Raw genomic sequence first — 25,998 nt, 5'->3', positions numbered from 1 at the left:
CTTCTTGAATGTCCTCACTACAGGTTTACAGAGCTTGAGTTTCTGCCTGTATGCAGTAATCAGATGGACCATGACGTGGTCAGAGAGACCCAGTGCAGCACGAGGGATGGCGTGATAGGCCCCGCTGATTGTGGTGTAACAGTGGTCCAGAATGTTCTCCTCTCTGGTTGAGCATTTAATAAACTGTCTGTATTCAGGGAGTTCATGACTGAGGTTTCCTTTGTTAAAGTCACCAAGGACAATGACTAGAGAGTCCAGGTTGGTCCGCTCCACACACATAAACAATAAACCCTGGAAAGAACTCAACAGTTGAGGTAACTGGTCCAACTGTTCCGGTGTTACGTCATGCTCGTAACACCCTGCGGTGGCATGTAAGAAAACAGTATTTACAACAAAAACAACACAAAACAATGAGCATCAACACACCGTAATACAATAAACAAAACAATAAGGTCACAACTGATTATGACTGGTACATTATACCATTTTTAAAGAAGGAATAAATAAATAGCAATAAGGATGATACGCATGCCAACATGTGAATAAGGGGTACTGCCACTTTTTCCACTTCAAGCTGTTTATGTAAAGATAGAGAGGAGTAATGTCCACATGAGCAGAGAATGAAGTCTCTCTCCCTGTGTGTGTTGATATCACAGCTTCTCCTCTTTTTGTTCTCAATGCCAGCCGGCCGTGTGCTTTCTTTACATGTTAGTGCATGTGAGCATGCTCTACTGGTTAGCTCATAGACGTCGCTCTGCACTGCTCTCATACGGCGGTTACAGCTGATAACGTCCAGACCGACGGCATCGTAGTTGAAGTGTAACAGCGCCCTCGGGTAAACACCGTTCTGTCAACACATTTCAGTTGTTTGTACTGCTCTGTCTGCACTGCGCTGTTTGCACCGTTAGCTGCGAGCTGTCGACATGTTGAGAGATGTTGAGAGGAAATGGAAATATTCCCAATCTGATGTTATGCACCTTTAACCTCTAACCTGAAACAAGGCTTGCTGTTGGTCATTCCTCAACATTGACTCACAATGACCTCTGACCTTCACTCTGAGCCTTAACAGGCTTCTGTTGTTTGAGGTGATGATAACAGAAGATTGATCATTCTTCTTTCATATGTATTTTTCTGTCATTGACAAAAATGTTTTAAATATGCAGTTTTAAAAAAGCAAAATACACAAAGTAAATGCTTGGCCTCATTTCGTCTTATCTTATCACAGTTATGGTATCAGCAACATAATTTAAAAACCCTTCTCTTCAGCATCTGATTACACATAAATGAGGTTGTGGTTGACCAAGGTCTTTATTTCCATGAATATGTTTTTATTCCCGCTGGTGCTATTCCGTTGATCCTGGAAAAGCTAGGAATGGTATCCTCATGGGATGCTGCTACGCTGCTGTTCAGCTACAGTCCCTGGACAGGTTATTAGAGCAGCATTGCAGAATTGCAGCCTGGCTGGTTTGTGAAACTCCCTCATGCTCCAGCTGTGCTTGCACTTTGTATTACTGAATTAAAAAGAGGAAGACCTGAGATTTTCATAAGGACACGTGTTGTTTGGAATTGTATTTTCCTTTGAAACATGTTAAACGAGTTTATACCGCTAAGCAGATAATCCCTGTATATCACTGTGTAACACTGTATAATATAGAGTGTATATTGAACCTGAATGTTCTGGACCTTGGATATAGCAGTTTGGCAAAACATTTTTATCAGGTCTGAGTTATGCTCACCTCATGTTCTCCATAATGAGAGACACAAGATGTGGTTGAAAGCTCTTGTGACAGATGAGTCATGTGTTGTTTATTTCAATTTTAATAGTCAATAGTTTATCTTTGTTAAAATGTTCTCTCTCATCTAAATAGTTTAATAATGAACAAAGAAAAAGAAAAGTAGATTGTGATCAGATCACCCGTGGGGGGAGTCAGAGAGGCAAAGCTTCAGATAGTTAATGATTTCAAGCTTGAAGTCCTCACTGGAAGATTAAAAACTTTCATGGATTGAAAAAAATGTGAAAAGCATCCATCTTCTGTTGGTCTTTATGATCTCATGTCTTACTAATGAATCCGTTCTAGAACTATGCTGCAAGACCTGAAGCTCTACAACAATGAGCCCTGGACCCTGCAGAGTGAACTTCATCTTATCGCTTTATGTCTGGTTGTTATTGGCTGCTCGCTGATGAATATGATGTTTCATGATCATTTGCTCCTGCTGTGTTTATGGCTGGTGTCTTCTTCTGTTGTATGCAGGACATTCATGTGTATAAGCTAAGTGTGGTGGAATGTCTTCACACCTATCTGTCAGGATCCAGGATCCCTGTCTGACCCGTTGTGTGTTACCTCTGTTTCCCCTGATCTCTTCTCCTCATGTGTCCTGTCATTCTCCTGTTTGTTATTGTGTGCCATGTGCTCTGTGTTTGTCCTCTGCCTCCAGACACCTCCCATGGCCACACCCCTGATTGTGCACAGCTGCGGACACTCCAGCCGATTACCTCCCGCAGGCTAACACACCAGACTCAGGTCCCACTAACGATTCCCCTGGCACTATATAAACTCTGGTCCTGCAGTCTGGGGTTGTTAGGTCGTACAGTCTTTCACCCGTTTCAACCCCGTATCACCTTCTGCCTCGAGCGCCTGCCTCCAGTGTCCGCCGGTCCGGGTATCCCCCGTGTACTCCGTTGTGTTAACTGACTACACACCGCCGCTCTGCCTGCCCTCCGGTGTCGAGCCACGACTCACCGCCGCTCTGCCTGCCCTCCGGTGTCGAGCCACGACTCACCGCCGCTCTGCCTGCCCTCCGGTGTCAAGCCACGACTCACCGCCGCTCTGCCTGCCCTCCGGTGTCGAGCCACGACTCACCGCCGCTCTGCCTGCCCTCCGGTGTCGAGCCACGGGACATCACGCCGTTGATCTGCCTGCCTTCCGGTGTCGAGCCATGGGACATCGCACCGTTGATCTGGCTGCCCTCCGGTGTCGGACCACGGGCTCCACACCTTCCTGTCTTTATTCTGGCTAAATAAAACCTGTTGGATCAACTTCTGTCTCCTGTGGTCTTGCTATTGGGTCCTAACTGTGAACTCCCGTGACACTGTCTACTTGAAACTTTGAAAAGCAGGGTGCAACTGTACAAAGACACCCCCCCCCCTTGTAAGTGAAAAAAAAAATGGTGTAGGTGTGTAATGTAATGTGAGTTATATAAAGGAAAACATCAGATAAATACCTTAAACATCTTTAGCATGTCGATAAAACCACAGAACTGCATGTCCTATTCCACCATGTAATTCTGGGCAAACACTTTCTAAAGCCGGCTGATTTCAAAGAACCGCCTCAATTCATCACCTCAAGTTAAATAAATTTGTTTAAAAAGATATTGGCAGCCTGGTATCCTAAATGTGTTGTTCCCATTCAACAAAACTACAGTGTTCATTTCATTCCAGAGGAAACATATTTGTTCCTGGATTACGTTTGTATTTGACACATCAAAAATGCGTTTAGTTAAAGTAAGTCTGCACAGAGAGGAGGTAGGGAGTGGATGGACAGGTCAAACACAGGACTATCAACCAGGACACTGGCGTTTGTGTCCCATGTGAAACTAGCAGTAACTAACTTACTTGAACCCAAACCATGATCTTTAACCAAACCTCAGCAGGTAGTTGTGTTGCCTAAACCTAACCGAACTGATGATGCAGTTTCAATGAGTGATTATTATAATATCGACATTAACTTCTCTAGAAATGGTGATATGACCTATATTTTTGTGTCGACATCAACATACCATGCCATGCCAACATTTTATTCTGGTAAGTGGGTTGTAACTGGCAATAGAAGCCTGCTGTATATGAACATAACCCGCAGCTGATGAGTGATGTGTGTGACATTTTCACTTCAAATTTAGGTTTTATAAAAGAATTGATGTTTTTATTTCTGGTAATAAGACAGCCGGTGTCGGCTTGTTCTGAGCTGTGATGGTGTGCTGAGAGGAGCAGATACAGATTTCACATGAAATAACCCCGAGGTGAGGGTCAACACTTTTGAATGTGCACTTTCCCTCTGCTGTGTGTTCAGGATGAGGGCTGCCCTGCTGCTGCTGCTAGTCACTCTCATCACGGTCAAAAGTGTAGCTGGAGGGAAAAACAAGAAAGGTAGGATTCTCTCTCCCTGTCCTGCCTGCTCTCTTCTCTTTCATATGTGTCATGTTACAATAAACTATATGTTCCTGCAAATATTGATTGCTGAAGCCCAAATCTCATTGAATGTCTCTACACAGCTGACAATATCTCCACATTTCTATTTTAGTGTGGGATGAATTTGGGATTTACAGCTATACACAGTGGAGCTGAGGGCATGGATTTTAATGTTGTACTGCATATTGCTACCTATAGGTCCATTGTTACAACATTCCATCATTCCCAAAAAGAAGAGATGAGACGATATGGCATGTGCCAAAATGTGCTAAACATTCAAGATATAGTATCCCAAACGTGTTATTAATGCAACTTTGTCTCCCTCCCTGTGAATAAGGCCGCTGTTGAAAGCAGCTTACAGTAATACTAATGCTAACTAACCCCAGCTGCCACAGGAAGCACATTCAGCAGGCAGATCAGAGTAATGAGGCGTTGTCACTGAGCAACGCTTTCTAACTGCTCACACTTTCAACTATGCTCTTCACAGAGGATTGGTTCACTTCTGCCTCAAACAGAAAGCCTAAGCAGCGCACCATTTGAAGGAATATTTCAACAATACGGTTACTTGCTTTGTTTTTGACTGAGATAATAAGATGAATATCAAAGCTGGAAGCTGGTTCCACAGGAGAGGAGCTCGGTAGCGGAAGGCTCTGGTTCCCGTTCTACAGCTCTCTAGTGGGGTAATATAGAACTAGATCACTTTAAGATATGAAGGAGCCTGTGCGGAGAAGGATTTTAAATTATATTCTGGGTTTTAGTGGGAGCCAGTAGGAATCATAGTATTTTATTAGTACCTGATTTATTCAACAAAATGAAACCTTTCGTCTATGAAAAGTTAAGAGACTAAAAGTGTAAATTAATCAAGTTTTTGGGTTAAAACGTGTTCAATCATTTCAAAGCTTATGTGACATTGCATAGTGGAGGTTGATGCATACAGTTCTTACACTTACACCATCTATCACACCACCAGTCAATAGGAGTCACAAGTGTAGTGGCAAATGTCTCTGGACACCTTGAGTGAGAAGCAGACTGGTTGAACCAGCTGGAGTAGTCATTGAATTTGTGGATTGCATGATGAAATAATATTGAACCTATGCATGTCTGATTATTCTATCCTCAGAGAAAAACAAACCCTCCCAGTCCGGGTCAGAATGCACTGACTGGCGCTATGGCAACTGTGTCCCTAGCAACGGGGACTGTGGAGCAGGGTTTAGAGAGGGGTCATGTGACCAGCAGAACAACAGGATGAAATGTAGAGTACCATGCAACTGGAAAAAAGAATTTGGAGGTAACGCACGCACGCGCACATACACACACACGCGCGCACAAACACACGCACAAACACACGCACACGCACACACACACACACACACACACAGTGCAGGTGAAATAAGGAAAGGTAGATTGTGTGTATTTCAGTAACATTTGCTGTATTTCCCAGGCCTACCACACACTGACTGCATAGTACAGAGGTAGTGGAAACAACAGCACACCACCTGGAACATATGATGCAATCCAGAACAGCAGCACTGCATGAATATAAATACCTCTGTGTAGCTATAATGATACCATTGTGTTGATAGTGTGTCAGCGAAGATTCTACTAGAAACAAATGTTTATGACATACTTTGTGGTGAGATGCCTGAAGCTTGTACTCTGAAGACAGGAAGTGTTTTTTACATGACTCTCTTAAAGGAGACCTGCACTGTTATTAGTATTAGTATTAGTCTCACATCACTATTAGTCGTATTAGTCTCACATCACTTCTGCAGTACAGTAACACTGACTATTTTACACAAGTTTGAGATGAGCTTGATCTTCAAGTTCTCAATTTTAAAACCAGAATCGGTAAAAAAGACTTGAAAGGCCTGAATCGGTGCTGCTCTATTGGAAACGTGTCTTGAGATAACTGTGATTCAGGTATCTCCTGTGTGACTTCTCTCTTCCAGCTGACTGCAAGTATCGGTTCGGTAGTTGGGGAGAGTGTGATCCAAGCTCTGGCTCGCGGACCAGAATGGGGACATTGAAGAAGGCTCTGTATAATGCGGAGTGTCAACAGACTATTTCTGTCTCCAAACCTTGCAGTGGAAAAACCAAGACAAAAAGCAAAGGTTAGACTGGCGAGTTGACGGCAGGTTGTTTCTTTACCTCTGGGAAGAAGAACAAACTGTGAGGTGATGTTGCTCCTTAGCAGCCATGTTTGAGCTTTTCTTGTCTTGGCAACATTCAGCCATCTCCACCTCTGTGGATCATGCATGAATGATTTGTTTCTACGGTGAGTCTACAGCCATGCTAGCAGCTCTGTGAGGCTGTACTGAGGCACAGTTATGCTCTGAGTCAAACAGCAACATTCTAACAGTAACATGCTGGTGTACAGCAGGTATAATATGTATCATGTTTACCATCTTAATTCAATTAACGTCTTTGCATGCTAACATTTGCTTACCAGCACTAATCACAGTAAAGTGCTGCTGAGGCCGACAGTAATGTCATCAGCTCTGCAGGTAAGCACTTTTACAGCTGAACACCACTTATAAATAGAAATATTTCAACATAGCTCTTCACTGCAACTCATTGAGCTAAATCCTGAAGATGAACCCTGAGAACCTTTGAGCAATCTTCAGTGTGTTCTGTCCAGCACTTTTGATATCTTAACTTTGGGGCCTCTCCTGAGGACCATTTGTGCAGTTTGTCACTTCTGTCATGTTCTTCTGCAATTACAGACCAGTATTTTGTGAATCAATGGTGTAATGTTTGTGCCTATGTTTCTCTTTTTTCCAGGAAAGAAGAGAAACGGCCAGGTCAACTAAAGGCAGGCTGTGGTAAAGAGTCTTCAGAGTCTAAGAAGAGTACTGGTCTAAACCAGCTGACAGCTGCACAGTGACCCCAACACTTAGAATTGTTGCCTAGACACTGTTTTGAATACAGGTTTCTTCAACCACTGAATCTCTATAGGACTAATAAAGTAAGCATGGCCTGGAGCATTATAACCAACTGCTTCCAAATCTAAGTGCATTTGGAATATTCATATTATACTTTTTTTAAACCACCATGTTATCAATTTCTTTAACTTTGAAATATTGTATAAAATGTTCCCCATCTCTATGTGACCGTCACTGCTTCCAAACCTTTTCTGGGCCTCCACTCCACCAGAGCTTCACTGGGAATGGGAGCTATTTAAACTCCCAGTTGTCTCAGCCGGTCTCAATTGTTTAGTTATTCTTGCATGTGTCAGTATCATCCACACACAAACTGTCTACTTTGTGTTTCATTGTGTCCTAATAAACGCAGCCATCCGGTTTTAATAATTCCAATCAGCACGGTTACTTGTAGATAAAAGTGCATTTGGAATATCAGTTTATAAATTTGCCTTAGGACACACAAGCCCACCGTTATACATTTCTTTCACTTCTTTCCCTTGTTCCTCCTACTAAAGAATAGCCTTTCCATTTCTCCTGTAGAAGGCTTGCTGCAACAGTAATATTTCCACTTTTCTTTTGTTTATTAAAGTTTCACAACATGGTGTGACATTGTGTCTTTTTTGTATTATTACAGACTTTTCTAGACCTGTAAGCACACTGTATCTATCTTCTTCTGAACAGGTTTTATCCATTATGGATCCCAGTACTGTGACTGGCCCAATGCACCCCTTACTTCTCATAAATAACTAGGGCCAGGGGCCATAGGGCCCCAATACCAACTTTAAGATCACAGACCCTCAGTAAGGGAGAGTAGCATTGAAATCTCCTTTTGCACTTGACACAGACTTGAAATGTTCCACATAGTGACTGTGAGATCCTTTCTTAAAAAGGTACCTGCATCACTGGTGTTAACACTGACAGAGGGTTGAGGTCCCAGGGTTGATACACATATTGTAGTTGACGAGACTAAACTAAAGATTTAGGTTTAGTCTTTATGTATAGCGTGGACTAATCTCAAGCTGGGTCTCGTCGGGTGGAGGGTAAGAAGGTCTGTGCTGTTTGGTTCAAGTGTGCCATGACCTTCTGACCTTGATATGAATTAGGTTTGTGAGCAGAGTCTCTAAAATAATAAACATTATAGTTAGATATTCATCACACAGTTGGGTTCAGAAGGACACTAAACAAACAAGAGGCTGATCTTCAGTGTATATAATGTCACAATAACATATTCCAATGCTGACATGCTGAGTCAGTTTTTTGTGATATATTTTACATGAAAAGTAGTTCGCAAGTGAGCTCAGATGTTTACCACTGTTGTACTTTGGTTTCGAACAAATTATTGAACCATATCTGCGTTGATGTAAGAATAATGTGAATAAGTTCAATATTAGATTCAACTCAACGTTTGGGATATTAGGCCAGTAGTTAAGCTCGGTTTTGCGTGCTTCGTCAAGTGTGTTGTGGTCATGGAGGTTTGTAACAGAGGTGGCGACTAACAGGATGTGTGGCAAGGAGGATTTTTTTGTTTATTCTATTAATTATATTTATTTATTTTCTGGTGGAGGAAAGCCGAGTGTTTAGACCATGTGCTGGGTTTGAGGAAGGTAGCGTGACGGTGAGTAGTCGTCTAGGACGGTGATTTTCAACCACTGTGCCCGGCACGCCAGTGTGCCGTGGGAAATATCCAATTTCACTTAATTGGTCCGAAAATATATATATACATATATAATTAATATACATATTAATTAGCTGCTGCAAATAATTTGCCATAGTTGAGCATCTGAGTCTGTGATATAGTGGCTATTAAGTACTCTTCCGTGTGCCAGTGTGTGGCGGTAGGTAGCGCAATAATGACGTTAATTTTAAGTAGAAATAAGTGATGCGCGGGAGAGGTTGCGGTGACAAGACGTTTGTTGAGATCCGGCAGAGTGCTTCGGATAAGCGATCGGAAATTTTCGGGCTGCTCTTGGACGGACGCATGGCGGAGTAATACGCACCCTTCCAAGGAAACCAAAAAGGTACCAGTAGTTGGGTTTGGTGGGAAGGACTTTGAAGGCGCTGGTGATGTCTGCCTTGGGTGACCGGCTTCTTGGCCTGCGAGGCGGATGGGGGGCGTGGCGTGATCAATTCTTATGTACTACATGGAGTAGTCCAGGCTGGGAATTAGGTGGAGCCTGGTGATGTCTGGGCAGGTGGGGAGTGGCTGTTTGAGTGCAGCAGTCGAACTTGGTTAGCAATTCCCAGGAGATGTGGGGATTGCCTGTGGATGGATCGATGATTGAGCGAGGTCGATGTAGTTACCGGTGAGAATCTGTTGCCTGAACGTGTGGCACAGGGGATGATCGAGCGGAAGCAACTGCTGTTGCTAAAGTGAAACTGGTAGGTGGGATAAGTCGGAAGGATGCTGGAACTGTCTACTGGCGGAGCTGTGTAAATGAGGAGAAGCATTTTAAGTGGGATGGGCAACGCTAGTCAGAATCAGAATCAGAATCAGAACCGTTTATTGCCAAGGAAGTTTGCACCTACAAGGAATTTGTCGTGGCGGGTGGTGCGTAACATTTAACAATAAACAATAACATTAAACTATCAACAATCAACACAGTGCAAGAAATAGAAACATATTAAAATTTACTAATAAAATATAAAATATAAAATAAAGTGCACAACAAAACAGATAACAGGACTGTAAAACAAGTGAAGTAAGTGAAATGTTAAAAGTGATGTGTGTTTAAATAAAGAAACAGGAATGTGCAGGGGAGAGACCAGAAGGAAATGTCCTGGGGATGACAGAGTCAGTGGGGGACCCGGGCTTTGTTAATGAGCCCGACTGCGGACGGGAAGAAACTGTTTGTGTGGCGTGAGGTCTTGGTCCTGATGGACCGCAGCCTCCTGCCAGATGGAAGGGGCACAAACAGATCATGTCCAGGGTGAGAGGGGTCGGCTACAATCTTTCTTGCTCGCTTCAGGGTCCTTGAAGCGAACAGGTCCTGGAGGGATGGCAGATTGCAGCCAATCACCCTCTCAGCAGAGCGAATCTCTGCAGTCTGTCCTTGGCAGTGGCTGCAGCGTACCAGACTGTGATGGAGGAGCAGAGGATGGACTCAATGATGGCTGTGTAGAAATGCACCATCTTTGTCTTTGGCAGGTTGAATTTCTTCAGCTGCCTCAGGAATTACATCCTCTGCTGGGCCTTCTTTGTGATGGAGCTGATGTTCAGCTCCCACTTGAGGTCCTGGGATATGATGGATGAAGTTTGGGGAAAAACATTGCAAGGTGAGATGTCTCTGGCACGGAGGGAGTTTGAGGTGGGTGGTATACGACCTGGCCCTCTGGAGGGACTGATATAAATGGCTGGGCTTCTTCGGTGCGTGCCTGACGTGGCGCGGGGAACCCGGAAGTATTGTGCTGCGAGAGCTTGAATAGTTTGAAAGTTGTGCTTTTTTAACAGACTGATGTAAAGGAATGCTGCGTTGGATGATTGCGTTCTTCAGTTGAGAGGCTGTCCACTCGGAGAAGTGGGATATGTAGAGACTGTCGGAGCATCGAAATGGTGAATGAGGGTCTCGGTGGTTTCACTGGTCGGTCGAGTGCCTGGATCTCCGGCGGTCGGGAGAGCGGCGTGGGGGTGTTAAGGGATGAAGGGGTGAAGGGATGAGGGGATTAGGGTCGAGGGATGGGATGCCGAAATCGGATCTCCCGGGCTGTTGGATGGCGGGCGACTTCGGAGTTGATGGAGAATGGTTATCGAGAGCCGCAGGGAACGTGGATGGCCAAACGCAGCCGAGGTTGCTGGCAATGAAGCGTGGCGAGAGAAGGAGGGAGCTCCGGGACTTCGGGATATGGCTGGTCTTCCGGAAGGTTGAGAAAGAGCCTTTGTGCAAGGCAAGCGGTTTTAAGATTTTGCTCGTCTGTCGTACGTCATGTTGAAGCTGAGTCAAAGAGCGTTTGTTAGGCTGTCGTGTTGAAGCAGAGTTGAAGTTTGTTTGTTTGTCTGTCGTACATCGTGTGAAAGCAGAGTCGAAGAGGAAGTGAACAGGAAATGAGCTGTGTTCAGGGCGTGGTCCATGTTCCGGAACTAAGTTTATAAAACTAAATTTAAACACCATCTGTGTAATGATTACAAGTACTTGCGCACGGGAACCCAAAAGCACGACACAGAGACAGAATACAAGTATAGTTTGATTCACTTGCGTTCAGGGGAGGGTCAAAACCTGGAGGTCAGTCAATAAGGCAAACAAATCCAACAAGAGGCAGGCAGAGAATCCAAGTCGAAAAAACAGGCAGGCAGGGTCGGAACAGGCAGATCAGATAAAACCAGGATAACACTGGAGAGCTTGGCAGTGACACACAAGACAATCTGGCAGGGATCAGGTGCAAGTGAGTGGACCTAAATAGTGATTGTGAAGCCCCTTGATTTCTGATATTGGGCTGTAGAAATGGACAATGGACAATGGACTTTCCTTCTACTGATTGTGATGTTGATGATATGGTGTCATGCCTCCTGTAAAACACATAGCTCATATGCACATCCAGAGCATATGAGCACAGTACATACACACACTTACACACACCTGTGTCACTCTGTCTTTGATGTAGGTTAGAGAAGAAAGCCTTCATCAATAAATAAACAGCTCCCTGCAGCAATGATTTATTGCTGCTGTCTTTATTTCATCCACAGCTTCCACACATGTAGTTTATCCTGATGTTTGTGAAGTCTGCTGAACTTTGTATTGTTTCACACATTCTCTTTTATTTCTTTAGATTTTGTATGACGTACCATCCAACTCACTCATAAAAAACCAGTCACTGTGTTTGATCCTCTTTCTGCATGCTGTGTCCCTGTTCTTTTCTTGATTCTACTTTTGATTTGTTACTATTTGGTCCTGAACTTCTAATGATCGCATTTGTCTTCCATGCATATATGTATTACATACCTTTCATTTTAACTGGTCACTACAAGTACACTCAACACAGTCTCACAGCAGTTCATGAAATAGTCACAAAATGCAACCTATTGGTTTTGTGCTGAGCCAGTCCATTTCTTTTGCGTTGCTAGGCATTACTTGTTTTTCAGGACGTCATACACTACAAAACAAAACGTAGGTTTAGGAACCGAAACCACTCAGTTTAGGAAAACCGCCAGAAACACGTCACTTCACATCGACGCTTTCAGATACCAAGTGTTGAACACCAGTCCAGTGTTTGTCGGACCCATTGGTACACTACAGATTTTCCAGTGTCTTCTTGTTGTATTGATAAGTTATTTATTCATTTTTCAAAAGGTTTGGTTGTTACAGGATGATAGGAGTTGACAAACATTTCTATGGCCTCAGTTTGAAAGTTGACCAGGTTCATAAGGTGAGGCAAGATGATGTGCTTTGTATGAAACCACCATGAAGACTGTAAGTGGAATGTTGGGCAACACCAAGAAAGTTACACACAATTACCCAAGCTCCAAAGCTCCCATGTGATTGTTCAATGATTAAACAAATGTATGTTTAATGTAAGGAAAATATCATATTATTCGATGTAAAAGTATATTTTAGTGGTGAAAAGAAAAGTATGTCCGATCACTTAGATACTGCAGAGATAAGTAGGTTCAATCTCCATAAGACGAAATGTTCATTCCTAAAATAACTGTGTGAGAACTGTAAAACAGAGCTTACTGCACTGATGAAGGAAAGAAAAGGCCGTAGGAATTAAGGAGGAAATGGGAAGAGTACAAAGGAAGATCAAAACCAAAATCAGCGAGGCAGCCCACAGGGATGAGACAGAGTCACACTCACAGAGTGACACAGAGTAACACAGAGAAAGCCTGGCAGGGTTTACACACTATTTCAGGAAAGAAACCCAAAGGACAATTTATCTCATTTACTAACGAGCAGGACCTTGTCAATGATTTAAAAAAGCTTTTGTTGTAGATTCCACACAAAGGACTTCAGATTAGAGCAAATGAGAGTAACTAGAAGAAAAGCACTGTATGTGCTTCAGTGTATATCAAACACATTAGTTGTATGGAAATCAGGGCGCTGTTTCAGAAAGCAGGTCTAACCAACTTTGAGCTGATGAAGAATACACATTGTGGCCAGACTTCCGAACCAAATGACGCCTAGGTGCTACTTCAGCCCCCCCCTGCTGTGTCGAGTGTATGTCCTTCCTGCAGGTCTGAATGTGAATGCCCCCCTTCCTGCCCTTTGTTTCCTAGTATTTACATACAGTCTGAACACTGCTGTCGCTCCCTGTATAAAATGCTTCTTTTTCATTTGTTCTGTCAACTCACCGGCTCAGATCTGCTCTGTGTCTGTGAGGTCACCAGTTTGCCAGCATGCTTTAATAACCTCACAACACCACAGCAACTTCTGAACTGGACTTGAATGATTTCTTAAACAGAGCCTAACCCTAAACTCTGAGTTGACTAACCTTGAGTTGAATAACCCTGAAATTTGAATTGAGTAACCCTGAACTCTCAGTTGACTAACCCTGAACTCTGAGTTGACTAAACCTGAACTCTGAGTTGACTAACTCTGAACTCTGAGTTGACTAACTCTGAACTCTCAGTTGACTAACTCTGAACTCTAAGTTGACTAAMYCTGAACTCTCAGTTGACTAACTCTGAACTCTGAGTTGACTAACTCTGAACTCTCAGTTGACTAACTCTGAACTCTAAGTTGACTAACTGAACTCTSAGTTGACTAACTCTRAACTCTSAGTTGACTAACTCTGAACTCTSAGTTGACTAACTCTGAACTCTSAGTTGACTAACTCTGAACTCTCAGTTGACTAACTGAACTCTCAGTTAACTAACTCTAAACTCTGAGTTGACTAACTCTGAGCTCTGAGTTGACTAACCCTAAGCTCTGAGTTGACTAACTCTAAACTCTGAGTTGACTAACTCTGAGCTCTGAGTTGACTAACCCTAAGCTCTGAGTTGATTAACTCTAAACTCTGAGTTGACTAACTCTGAACTCTGAGTTGACTAACCCTAAGCTCTGAGTTGACTAACTCTAAGCTGGCTAACCCTGGACTCTAAGGCAGTGATTTTCACCAACTGTGCACACCAGTGGTGACAAGGTGACATTGCTGTGCTTTAAACGAACAGCGATGGAGAAATATTTGAAAAGGAAAAATGCAGACTCTGAACTGAACCCTGGACAACATTGTAACCCAGATGAAAAGCCTAGTAAGGATCAACAAATTAAGTGACTTGTCATTAAATTGTCAGCATATATCAGGCATGTCAAACTCAAGGCCCGCAGGCCAAATCTGGCCCTCGGTACAATTATATCCGGCCCGCGAGAAAATATCACATGTTTATCATAACTGGCCCGCCACACCACAGACCTCTGGGACAAAAAGGGGCGATGTGAGCTGGCCTTTTTGTGCGACATAACGAAGCATCTCACTGTGCTAAACCTCCAGCTTCAGGGACGGGGACGTGTGATCACAGTGACGCCTAGGTGCTACGTGTGAGCAGCTTTTCTCTGTGATAAAGATGAACAAAAACCCACAAAGGAGTCGTCTCACTGATGCACCTTCACTCCATCGTGAGGGTTTCCACAGCACAGAACCTAACCCCTGACTTTAATGAACTGGCAGCTAAGAGAAGATGCCGGACATCTGGCTCTGGTACATATGCATAAAAGAATGTAGGCTATTTGTCCAATATCCCTTCTATCCTGTTTATTAAATGTTGACCCTGTTTGGCCCTCAACGTTGTCCCTCTCTGTGATTGAGTTTGACACCCCTGCATATCTGCTGTATTATGCTATGGTGTCATTTTGTATCTTTTTTGGTTGTTGGTGTGCCGTGGGATATTTTTAATGTCAGAATAGGTTGAAAAACACTGGTTTAAGGTGACTAACCCTGTCTGAGTTGACTAAACCTGAACACTTAATTGACTGACCCTGGACCCTGAATTGACCAGACCTGTTTAAAAAACAGTCAGTTTTCACAGGAATCACAGGAATCGTAACTGACAAGAGAAGTCGTCTATTGAAATGACTGAGACAATCTGGCAACTGGTTGGTGAACAGCTGGGATTTAAGTACTGGGGAGGTCTGATGAGCAAATGGAACACAGGTGCAGAACAAAACAGGCGGCAAACTAAACAAAGACAGGAAGTAAAGTAACCGAGGAAGCATGGATAAGTGAATGACAAAATAAAACAGGAAGTGAAATTAACTAGAGTTCATGCGAGTCGTCACAGCGTCCACAGCAGTGGTGGGCCGTCAGAATCACAAAGTTATAGCTATTTTATAATCTAATCATTTTTCTTAAATACACTACATGTATCATAATTTATAAAAATATTTTTCCCATTATCTAGCCCTAACTATAAACCTGAACCAGCCCTAACAATGAGCGTTATCAAAAAGGAAGTTCTTAAGCCTACTCTTAAATGTGGTGAGGGTGTCTGCCCCCCGGATTGAAACTGGAAGCTGGTTCCACAGAAGAGGAGCTTGATAACTGAAGGTTCTGGTTCCTGTTATACTTTTTAAGACTCTAGGAACCACAAGAAACCCTGAATGCGCCGTCTCTGAGCCGCAGCGACCTCCAGTCCAAGCCGCCGCCGCCGCCTCCATGCCGCAGCGACCTCCAGTCCCTGCCGCCTCCTCGCTGCAACGACCTCCAGCCCCTGCCGCTGCCGCCTCTGCGCTGCAACGACCTCCAGCCCCTTACCCCGCTGGGTCATCAGTCCATCCCCCTGAGCCCCACTCCTGTTACCCGAAGCCCCATCTCCGAGAGTCAGAGACCTCTTCCCCGTCTGATCTCCAGTCTCTAGAGCCCTGTTCCCCGGCTGATCTCCAGCTTCTGGAGCCCTGTTCCCCGTCTGATCTCAAGCCTCTAGAGCCCTGTTCCCCGTCTGATCTCCAGTCTCTAGAGCCCTGTTCCCCGTCTGATCTCCAGCCTCTAGAGCCCTGTTCCCCGTCTGATCTCCAGCCTCTAGAGCCCTGTTCCCCTCTTGATCCCCAGCCTCTAGAGTTCCATCCTCCGGACCCCCAGTCTATAGAGTTCCGTCCTCCGGACCCCCAGTCTCCCCAGTCTGGCAGTCCGGCCGTCCCTCTCCGGAAACCCCTCCACCCACCCGGTTGTGGTCTCTGACTCTCGGCTCTTTGGGGGGGGGGGGAGTCAACTGGCCAGTTTCTCAGATTGGAGTGAGATAAGGAGAAAAGGTGATGTCGTGATCTTCACAGTAAAACATCTCTGATGTGTCGACTCTTGGCCAATTAGCGTTAAGATGTCTACAGCGTCTTTCCCTCCGTTAAAGTTTAAGTTACGTCACGCTCCGTTCAGACTTGCTGGGTTAAGTTAACGTCCACTGCATGCGGAACTTTGTCGACTGTTAACGTTCGTCATTATCACGATTTAGGAGGAAAAAACGTAACGTGATGAAACATGCAGCCCCCCCGTCTTCCGGTTCAGTTCACTCATTAACGTTAAACCAGAACACCGGCGGATCTGGTTGCAGGTTGTTTGTTTTAACTCAAAATAGAATCAGGATGATACTGATGAGATGATGAGGTCAAAAGGCTTCAGGAAGAGGAGGCTGTCTGTAGTGCAGCTTGACGCAGGGCTGAGATGTGGTGGAGCTGGGCCTGGATAAAGGTGGAGGTCTAAACAGACGTGAGTACAGCTTCCTGCTGTCACAGTGTTTTAAATGCATTGATAAGGCAGGGTATGCTAAATGCAGCCTCTGCTCCAAGGAGATGAACTACAGCAACAAGGGCTCCCATGCCCTCTCATCACACTGTTCACTGTGATGACATTATTTGACGATTACCTCTTATCTCGTGAGCCTGGAAGTCATTCAAATCAGGGAGTAAAAACTAAAAACAAAAACCCACAATTGGGAAATAACATGTTTTTTCACAATAAACACTTGAAATGATGAAGGCACTTGCAAATCACAAGGTAGTAAATAATGTAAACCATACTTTGGTGTTTCATTTTTACCTCTTTACTTAAGATTTCATTCAACTTATTTTCTTTTTATGTGACTTGAAAAGGAGTGAGGCTTCAGACTAGTGGATCAGAGTTGACATGTCCGCTAACGTGAGTTAGCTTGTTAAAAACGCTAAGATGCCGGTTAGCCTTCTTCGAGCATGTATAGACTGAAGTTCCGTCAGCTCATGTGAGGGAACGTTGCCACGTTAAGGAAAAAAAATAAATATTTTTTACTACATTTACATCTAACTACATTTCAATCAGGAGTGACTTGTTTTATAATTTAACAATGATTTATTATACATGCATCAAATATGAAAAGTGCAAAGTCTTTGGCGATTGGACTCCATCCTGAAGTACTATCACCGAGGGTAGGGATACTGAGGTCCAATAGGCCTAATCCCCCCTGGAGTCCAGACACTGGTTGTGGTGGTGAAAGGAGTTGCTGCAATCTGATGATGAATCAGGAGCATGGCTGTGATGCTGACTGGAGGTGACTGGGTGGAGGAGGGTCGCGTCTGCTTAGCTGAAATGACAACCGACAGCAGAGAGGAGAACACTATTTAAAGTTTGACAGCAATGATATGATTGGCTTCAGGAACCGGTGTGCAGAATCTGGTTGGTTTCTTAAAAGTGCACGCCCCCAATCAGCTGATAGAGAGGAGAGACAGAGATTACTAGTGAGTGTCTTCCTGTCTGAACTTGTGCTTGAGCTACATGTTGCTGTGTGTTACATTACCGTTATCACAAAGTATCATTCAAATCCAAATGTTCTATAAATTGTTTTTACCCTAACCATGGCACGGAAGAAACACCAATGTCTCATGAACCTTCGTGATCCATGGCTCCTTAAAATGTTTTTAACATAACAATTCTCTAAAATAATTATTATGTGTATATATTGTGTCAGTTTTTTGTACTTTATTTCTTCGTTATAGCACATGAAAAAACAATATTTGAATGGGAAATGACTGTAGAAAGAATGGGTTCTTTCATAAAGTAAAAATAAATGCCCTAAATTTACAGACTTGTTTTAAAGTATTTTAGCACAGTATGTCTGTTTTCCCCTTTTAGTTAATTATCAATAATATATTGTAATTTAGTTCATTTTGGCTGTAAAACCTGCACTGTTGTCACAGGGCATGGTGGTGGACTCAAACGCAGACCAGAAGTTGAGTGAAAAGGAATTTAACACTTAACTTAGACCGTGAACACTACAAGGACACACAGGGAATCCAGGGACGAGACAAGAGGGCAAATCCAGCAGGACGAGACAGGGCAGGCAGACGTGGGAAACCGGGAACAGGACATGACAAACAGGCGGGTAACACAAACAATGATCTGGCAGTGGGTGACTGGGAGGCAGGGGTTTAAATAGTGGCAAGAACAGGTGAGGAGAGTTAGACTGGTGCTGAGGGAGTGGCTGATAGGTAGAGTGAGGAGCTACAGAAAGAAACACAAAGACACAGAAGGCAAAGCCTGATCGTGACAAGGGACGGATTCCAAATGTCCCACAGCAAACAAAAAAACATAAATTTCTTCCAAGGGAGGGCGGTGGGGGCCCAGAGGAGGGAAATAACTCCTCCGAGGCCAAGAGTCAGAGTCCACAACCGGGTGGGTGGAGGGGGTCTGGAGGAGGGACAAACGGACTGCCAGACTCCAGAGACTGGGGATCAAGAGGCGACTGCCAGACTCCAGAGACTGGGGATCAAGAGGCGACTGCCAGACTCCAGAGACTGGGGATCAAGAGGCGACTGCCAGACTCCAGAGACTGGGGATCAAGAGGCTATAGAGGGGGGCTATAGAGGCTGGAGACCAGACGGGGAACAGGGCTCTAGAGGCTGGAGACCAGACGGGGAACAGGGCTCTAGAGGCTGGAGACCAGACGGGGAACAGGGCTCTAGAGGCTGGAGACCAGGGCTCTAGAGGCTGGAGACCCGACGGGGAACAGGGCTCTAGAGGCTGGAGATCAGACGGGGAAGAGGTCTCTAGAGGCTGGAGATCAGACGGGGAAGAGGTCTCTGACTCTCGGAGATGGGGCTTCGGGTAACAGGAGTGGGGCTCAGGGGGATTGACTGATGACCCAGCGGGGTAAGGGGCTGGAAGTCGTTGCAGCGGCAGGGACTGGAGGTTGCTGCGGCACGGAGGCGGCGGTGGCTGGGACTGGAGGTCGCTGCGGCATGGAGGCGGCGGCAGCTGGGACTGGAGGTCACTGCGGCACGGAGATGGCGGCGGCCCAGCGGGAGCTCGCTGCGGCCCAGCGGGAGCTCGCTGCGGCCCAGCGGGAGCGGGGGATCTCTGCGGCCCAGCGGGTACGGGAGTCTGACCCTTCCTCTGCCTCTGTCTCCTTCGAGGGTTGAGCAGGCAGTCCCCAACACTTAACTTAGACCGTGAACACTACAAGAACACACAGGGAATCCAGGGACGAGACAAGGCAGGCAGATGTGGGAAACCGGGAGCAGGACACGACAAACAGGCGGGTAACACAAACAATGATCTGGCAGTGGGTGACTGGGAGGCAGGGGTTTAAATAGTGACTAGAACAGGTGAGGAAAGTTGTGCTGATGAGGGAGTGTTTGATTAGTGATCAGGGTCAGGTGAAGGGAGTTAGACTGGTGCTGAGGGAGTGGCTGACAGGTAGAGTGAGGAGCTACAGAAAGAAACACACAAAGACACAGAACACAGAAGGCAAAGCCTGATCGTGACATCTGTATTACAACATTACAGGCAATTACATGCAATTTTTTGGGACGGTAATTTGCTGTAATTTGCTGGTATCTGTCTGAAAAAATTGCTGTGGCAACGTTTGTGGCCAAGCATTCTCTTGCAGCAAGTACAAGTGTGATTTGCTGATACATTTACTGTACATGCAATGGAAACTTCATGCAGAGGATTTTAATCAGCCGCATTGAGGCAGGAGGCTGCGGTCCATCAGGACCAAGACCTCACGCCACATGAACAGTTTCTTCCCGTCGGCAGTCGGGTTCATCAATAAAGCCTGGGACCCCCACTGACTCTGACATCCCCAGGACAATGTCCTACCGGTCACTCCCCTGCACATCCCTTCCCTGTTCCTTCATTTAAATACACTCGACACTTCACATTACACTCCATCATACTTGTTTATAGTCCTGTTATCTGTTTGTTGTGCACTTTATTTTATATTCTTTAATATTGTATTGTAAATTTCAATATGTGTCTATTTCTTGCACTGTGTTGATTGTTGTTGATTGTTTAATGTTATGCACCCCACCCGCCATGACAAATTCCTTGCATGTGCAACATACATTGGAAATAAACGGTTTCTGAATCTGACTCTGATTGCACTTCCGTTGTTTGTGAAAAATCAACCTGTCAATCTAATATAGATTCCTACATGATTTCTGTAATAAGCAATTATTGGACTTCTGTATTACGACACCCCGATAGTAATTCATTTAAAATTGGACATACATTCTGCATAAATAATGACTTTTGTATGTAAGCACCTGCTGCTTTCAGGTCATTAGCATAACCTGCCTCATCAATACATTTAGAATATGTTAACTTACATCTATAATAATCAATGAGGAGCTCCCTCAATGCTGAAAATAGAAGAGTGTACAATACCAAACTAGCATCCTTGCTAGGCTCATGAGAGACCTGATACTAGCTGGAAAAAGCTACATTATATTAACAAATGCAGATTACAAGCCAATCTGATATTTACCAGAGTAAACAGACACAGTGTGTGTATCACACTGACAAACTGGTGGCAAATTACAGCTTCTGATTCACACACTCGCGTATGGTTTTGTTGGTACAATATTTAATTGAATAAACTGTCTCTGTGTGTGTGAGTGAGAGAGAGTTGACTCACACACAGTTTTCAAGTTACCATTTCGCATGATTATTCATCCTCATAACAAGACACAGAGTTGCTCAACTGACGATGATAATGATCACATTCTCACCATGGCAACACACCGCCTCTCCTCCTCTGTCTGCGTGAGTGACTTCTAAATACCAGAGACTTTGTTTGTTTGCTTTGTGTGCCAGTAAATAGGTGTAATGTTTCTCTCATTGTGCTCCATCAGGTTACAGAACATTTTGTCGTCTGTAGTAAACACAAGATTTCTGACCAGTACGACGATCCATGCAATTTAAATGCTTCAGCGAATGCTGAAATACTTTCTGAAGTGATCGTTTGTGAATATTGTATTTGTTTGATTTGATACATTCATTTGATTCTGACTCTCAACAACCTGCTCCTCCCAATCTAGGTCAGCTCGGATGTTCTGATCTCCGTGTTCCATTTCATGGGAATCGACGCTGGAATAACTGATGTGTGTAGTTTCTATCTGTGTTGCCATGGTTACAGTGCCAGTGGGAGGGGCTATCTGCGGTTTCCAACAGTGAGGCTTTCTTCGAAAAAAGGCAAAGAAATGTATTGAACAATAATACGTACACAACATTACACAAATTGAGCAGATACAATTCATTGATCTTAACTTGTTTAAAGTTGACTAAAGTCTTCACTGTCTTTATGTGATGTTTGAGCTTCACACTGAGCAGAATGAGTGTTTCACATTCATCATCTGTGGTCACATTAAATCCTGAATGAAGCTCACACTCGGAACCTTTAAACTGTCTCACTGAGGTGAAACCGAGAGGACTGTCTGGTGGACACATTCACATCAGAAGGATGTTTCCTTCTGTGATCAGTTGATTCATTTTTTGTCTCACTCCACTGCTGTTCAAAGCAGTAAACAAATGTCCTTCATTATCTTAAACAGACCCACTTCAGCAAATGACACATTGTATGATCCACTCACAAAAAAATTAAGAATTATTATGGGTGATTCAAGTTAAGTTAAATTGAAAAAGATGAATGTCCCTCCATCAGCTGATGCTGAGGCAGCAGTGGACACCATCCACTCCATTGTGTCTACAATACAGAGTCAACACCCTGGTGCATTTTTGGCTATTACTGGAGACTTTAACCACACCACTCTGGATAAAGCTCTGCCAACTTTTCACCAGTATGTTGACTGCCCCACAAGGAACAATACAACTCTGGACCTTCTATATGCCAATGCAATACATGCATACAGTGCTATTGCCCTTCCCCCCCTAGGCAGGTCTGATCACAACCTGGTCCTGTTAACACCAAAGTATGTTCTTCTGGTGCAGAGGCTGCCTGTGACCACCAGGACTGTGAGGAGGTGGTCTCAGGAGGTTAATGATGCCCTACAGGACTGCTTTGAGTCAACGAACTGGGATGTGCTGTGTGGACCACATGGGGAGGACATCAACAGCATGACGGACTGCACCAACAAACCACCATACCATCCCGGACTGCTTCCCCAACAACAAGCCAGTGACCTGAATGCTCTTCTTAATAAGAAGAAAGCAGCTTTCAGGTCTGGGGACAGGGATGAGCTCAGGAGAGTACAGCGTGACCTGAAGGTGAAGGTCAGGGAGTACAAGGACTCCTACAGGAGGAAGCTGCAGGTCAAACTCCCGCCTCCCTCACGTTGTTCTGGCTTCATAACTGGCTTCAAGGTTGGAGGGAGACAAGCAGGGGGCTCCCTGGAGAGGGCCAACAAGCAGGAGGAAGTCCCGGTGCTGTGGAAGACGTTGTGCCTGGTTCCTGTACCAAAGAAGACGACTCCATCTGGCCTCAATGACTACCGACCAGTTGCCCTCACATCTCATATGATGAAGGTGCTGGAGAGGCTGTCTTGGCCCACCTCCGGCCACAGGTGAAATCCTTACTGGACCCTCTGCAATTTGCATACCAGCCTCATGTGGGAGTGGACTACGCCATCATCTACCTGCTGCAACGAGCTCAGGATGGAACCGGTGGCTCTGTGAGAATCACTTTCTTTGATTTCTCCAGTGCAGTCAACACCATCCAACCACTGCTGCTGAGTGAGAAGCTGTGGGTGGTGGGAGTTAACGCGTCCGCTGTCTCCTGGATCACTGACTACCTCACAGGCAGACCACAGTTTGTCCGACTGGGCCGTGTGCTGTCTGAGGCCATATCCACACTACTCTGTTTACGTTTGGAAACACATATGTTTTGCTACGTTTACACTGAGCGGCCACACTACACCGGAGTTTTGGAGCACCCTAAACGGAGGAGTTTGAAAACACCCCCGAGATTGGAGGTGTTTGAAAACTCCAGGGTTGCGTTTGAGTGTGGACGGTCGGAAACTGATGTGTTTAGAAAAAAATGACATTTTCATGCTCGTATTTATCCCTCCTCTCTTGCCGTAGTTAGTGCCTCGTTTTTAGATTCTAATGAGAAGACACGCTGCACTAACGTTTTACTTCTTCCGTTTGGTAGCCTTGAGAGACCTTAGTCAGTAAGTATTTCTTTATGAAGCATGAAAAGATGTACGAAAATATATTCTATTCGCTCTTTTAGTATAGCATTTGTGTTGTATTAAATGCTAATCGTGGTTAGCATTTCTCCATTGGCGGTAATGTTAAAATTAGCTTGGAAGCTAGCTAGTCGGACATGTTACATGATGGCTAAGAAAGAGCAGAATAGAGTGAGGGACGAGTGAGACGTGTGTTGACCACATTTATGGACCATAATCTCGTAAATGTTTACGTGTTGATTTTAAAGTAAATTTGATGTGAGAGAGAGAGATAGAGAAAGACCCACAGTGCTGTAACTACATCTGAAAAATAAAACTTCTAAAACTTTCCACGAACTGTGTCTTTTTGAGTTTATAGAGGAATATTTTAGAGGAAGATCTTAAGTATCAAATACAACCTTTCATTATTAAAGACTACTTTATTACTCTGTCATATTTTTTAAAAGTAAGCAACCAATCTACTTCCTGTTTACACCGTCACGCGCATGCCCAGTGTACGTTAATGGTCACGTGCTGCCCGTCTTCGAAGGTTGCCGTGTGGATGCAGATCAATTCGAGAATGATGCTGAAATGGCTGTGTGGACGGAGATCGTTTCTATTTGACAAATCTGCTTCCAAATAGAAACGGAGTAATGTGGATGTAGCATAATACGGTGGTCAGTGACTGGAGCCCCACAGGGAACTGTTCTGTCTCCCTTCCTGTTCACCTTGTACACCACTGACTTCCAGTACAACTCGGGGTCATGCCATCTGCAGAAGTTCTCTGATGACTCTGCAGTGGTCGGGTGTATAAGGGACGGACGGGAGGAGTACAGGGCAGTGGATGACTTTGTGGAGTAGGCCGGTAGAAATCACCTGCTTCTGAGCGTGGTCAAGACCAGAGAGATGGTGGTTGACGGTTGACTTCAGGAGGAAGACGACAGCTCCACAACCGCTGAGAGTTCTGGGACAGGATGTGGACATGGTGGAGTACAAGTTCCTGGGTGTCTCCATCGACAACAGACTGAACTGGAAGACCAACATCAACGCTGTATACAAGAAGGGGATGAGTTGACTCTTTTTCTTGAAGAAACTTCGATCCTTCAACGTGTGCAGCAAGATGTTGGAGATGTTCTATCAGTCTGTTGTGGCCAGTGCACTGTACTTCTCCATAGTCTGATGGGGGAGCAGCATTGGAGCCGGAGACACCAACAGACTTAATAAACTGGTTAAGAAGGCCGGCTCCATCATTGGCTACAAACAAGACTATCTGGAAGAGGTGGTGGAGAGGAGGACACTGAAGAACTATTATCCATATTGGATAACCCGGACCACCCTCTCCACCACCTACTGTAGGGACAGCGGAGCACTTTCTCCAACAGACTCATCCACCTCACAAGGACCGATACAGGAGAACATTCCTGCCCACTGCTATTATACACATACATATTCTATTAAATTTTATTTCATTTTATAAATATTTACATACTGTATATACATATATAATGAGCATTGTTAGAGGGAGTCTGAGATCTTTCATTACCAACGAGTGCTTCTGTGGATCTGACTATGAATATCTTGAAAGAAAGGAGGTTGCTGAGTGAGCTGTCATTGAACAGCTGACGACTTCTCTTAACTCAAACAAGTTTGCTTTACATTGCATGCAGTTTTCAATATCATCACTGCAGGATACTGAAGAAACATCATCTTCTGAACTCTGAGAATTTTTGATTATTTTTAAATTTGTGTCCAAAATTTGAAATGACTTATTGTCCCCTCCTCCGTTACATGTCCAGAAACATGCATTTATTAGAGACTGTGGTACTCTGTTGTCCCCCTGCAGTGGGACAGTCAGCTGTCTCAATGGAACGTCCTACCAGAGGACATAACGACTGCTTTCAGTAGCTTTAAAGGGAAATAGAAACATCTGATTAAAGCTGCTCAACACATCTGGTGTGGAAACTGTTTCACATTCTCATCAATGAGAATGATGTGAAGTGTTCAATTCATTATCAATTAGTCATTAGAAAGGAACAACATGTACATATTAATAGATTCTGGGTGAAGGGTTGATGTTCTTTTAAGATTTTTAAAAAGGAGATTGAATTTGGGGAAATATATACAGTATATATATATATCATTTTTTCGAACACAATTAATTTTTTCTCTTCAAACACGTCTGGCAGGGTTCATTACAATGAGAACATTGACACTGAATGATACGGTTTGTATACAGTGTAAAGGCTGTGCCATCTTCACATCAGTTCATTGAATGTAGTTAGTGACAACACACATTATCCAACCTTTCAACAGTAGGTGTTTATTAGCATTACAGTTTTGTATCAACACAAGTTGCTTCTAATATATCTTCAATACATTTCATTTCAAAAGCTGTGTGCTGTGCATGGTGCGGCTCTATGTTGCTGTGAAAATGATGTGTATATTCCAATGCTGTTTCACATGAAAAAGTATAAGAGAAAGTACAAAGAGCCATTTAGCAATATACAGACAGAAAGAATCACCTGATGGGTTTCCCAATAGCCACCACTGGAAGCTAAGAAAAGGACCTAACTATAGTGGCACTCAATGTGTTAAAGAG

At 44.3% G+C, this 25,998-nt stretch overlaps 1 protein-coding gene across 1 annotated transcript in view; it reads left to right on the top strand.

The window, feature by feature from the left end:
• The window catches only part of mdka (midkine a), a 30,459-nt gene extending 22,745 nt beyond the window's left edge, over positions 1-7,714 (top strand). The window contains exons 2-5 of the mRNA XM_031851966.1: positions 4,068-4,144; positions 5,307-5,474; positions 6,136-6,297; positions 6,968-7,714. Of these exons, the coding sequence (XP_031707826.1) occupies positions 4,069-4,144; positions 5,307-5,474; positions 6,136-6,297; positions 6,968-6,996 (435 nt within the window). The 5' untranslated portion in view covers position 4,068 and the 3' untranslated portion in view covers positions 6,997-7,714. The remainder of the gene's footprint in view (positions 1-4,067; positions 4,145-5,306; positions 5,475-6,135; positions 6,298-6,967) is intronic.
• Positions 7,715-25,998: the final 18,284 nt, after the last annotated feature.

Source organism: Anarrhichthys ocellatus, unplaced genomic scaffold (assembly GCF_004355925.1).
Source record: "Anarrhichthys ocellatus isolate YVR2014 unplaced genomic scaffold, GSC_Weel_1.0 scaffold12, whole genome shotgun sequence".
NCBI classification, from domain to species: domain Eukaryota; kingdom Metazoa; phylum Chordata; class Actinopteri; order Perciformes; family Anarhichadidae; genus Anarrhichthys; species Anarrhichthys ocellatus.
Note: the sequence above shows the minus strand (reverse complement) of the source record. Positions and strands in the feature narration are given on the sequence as shown.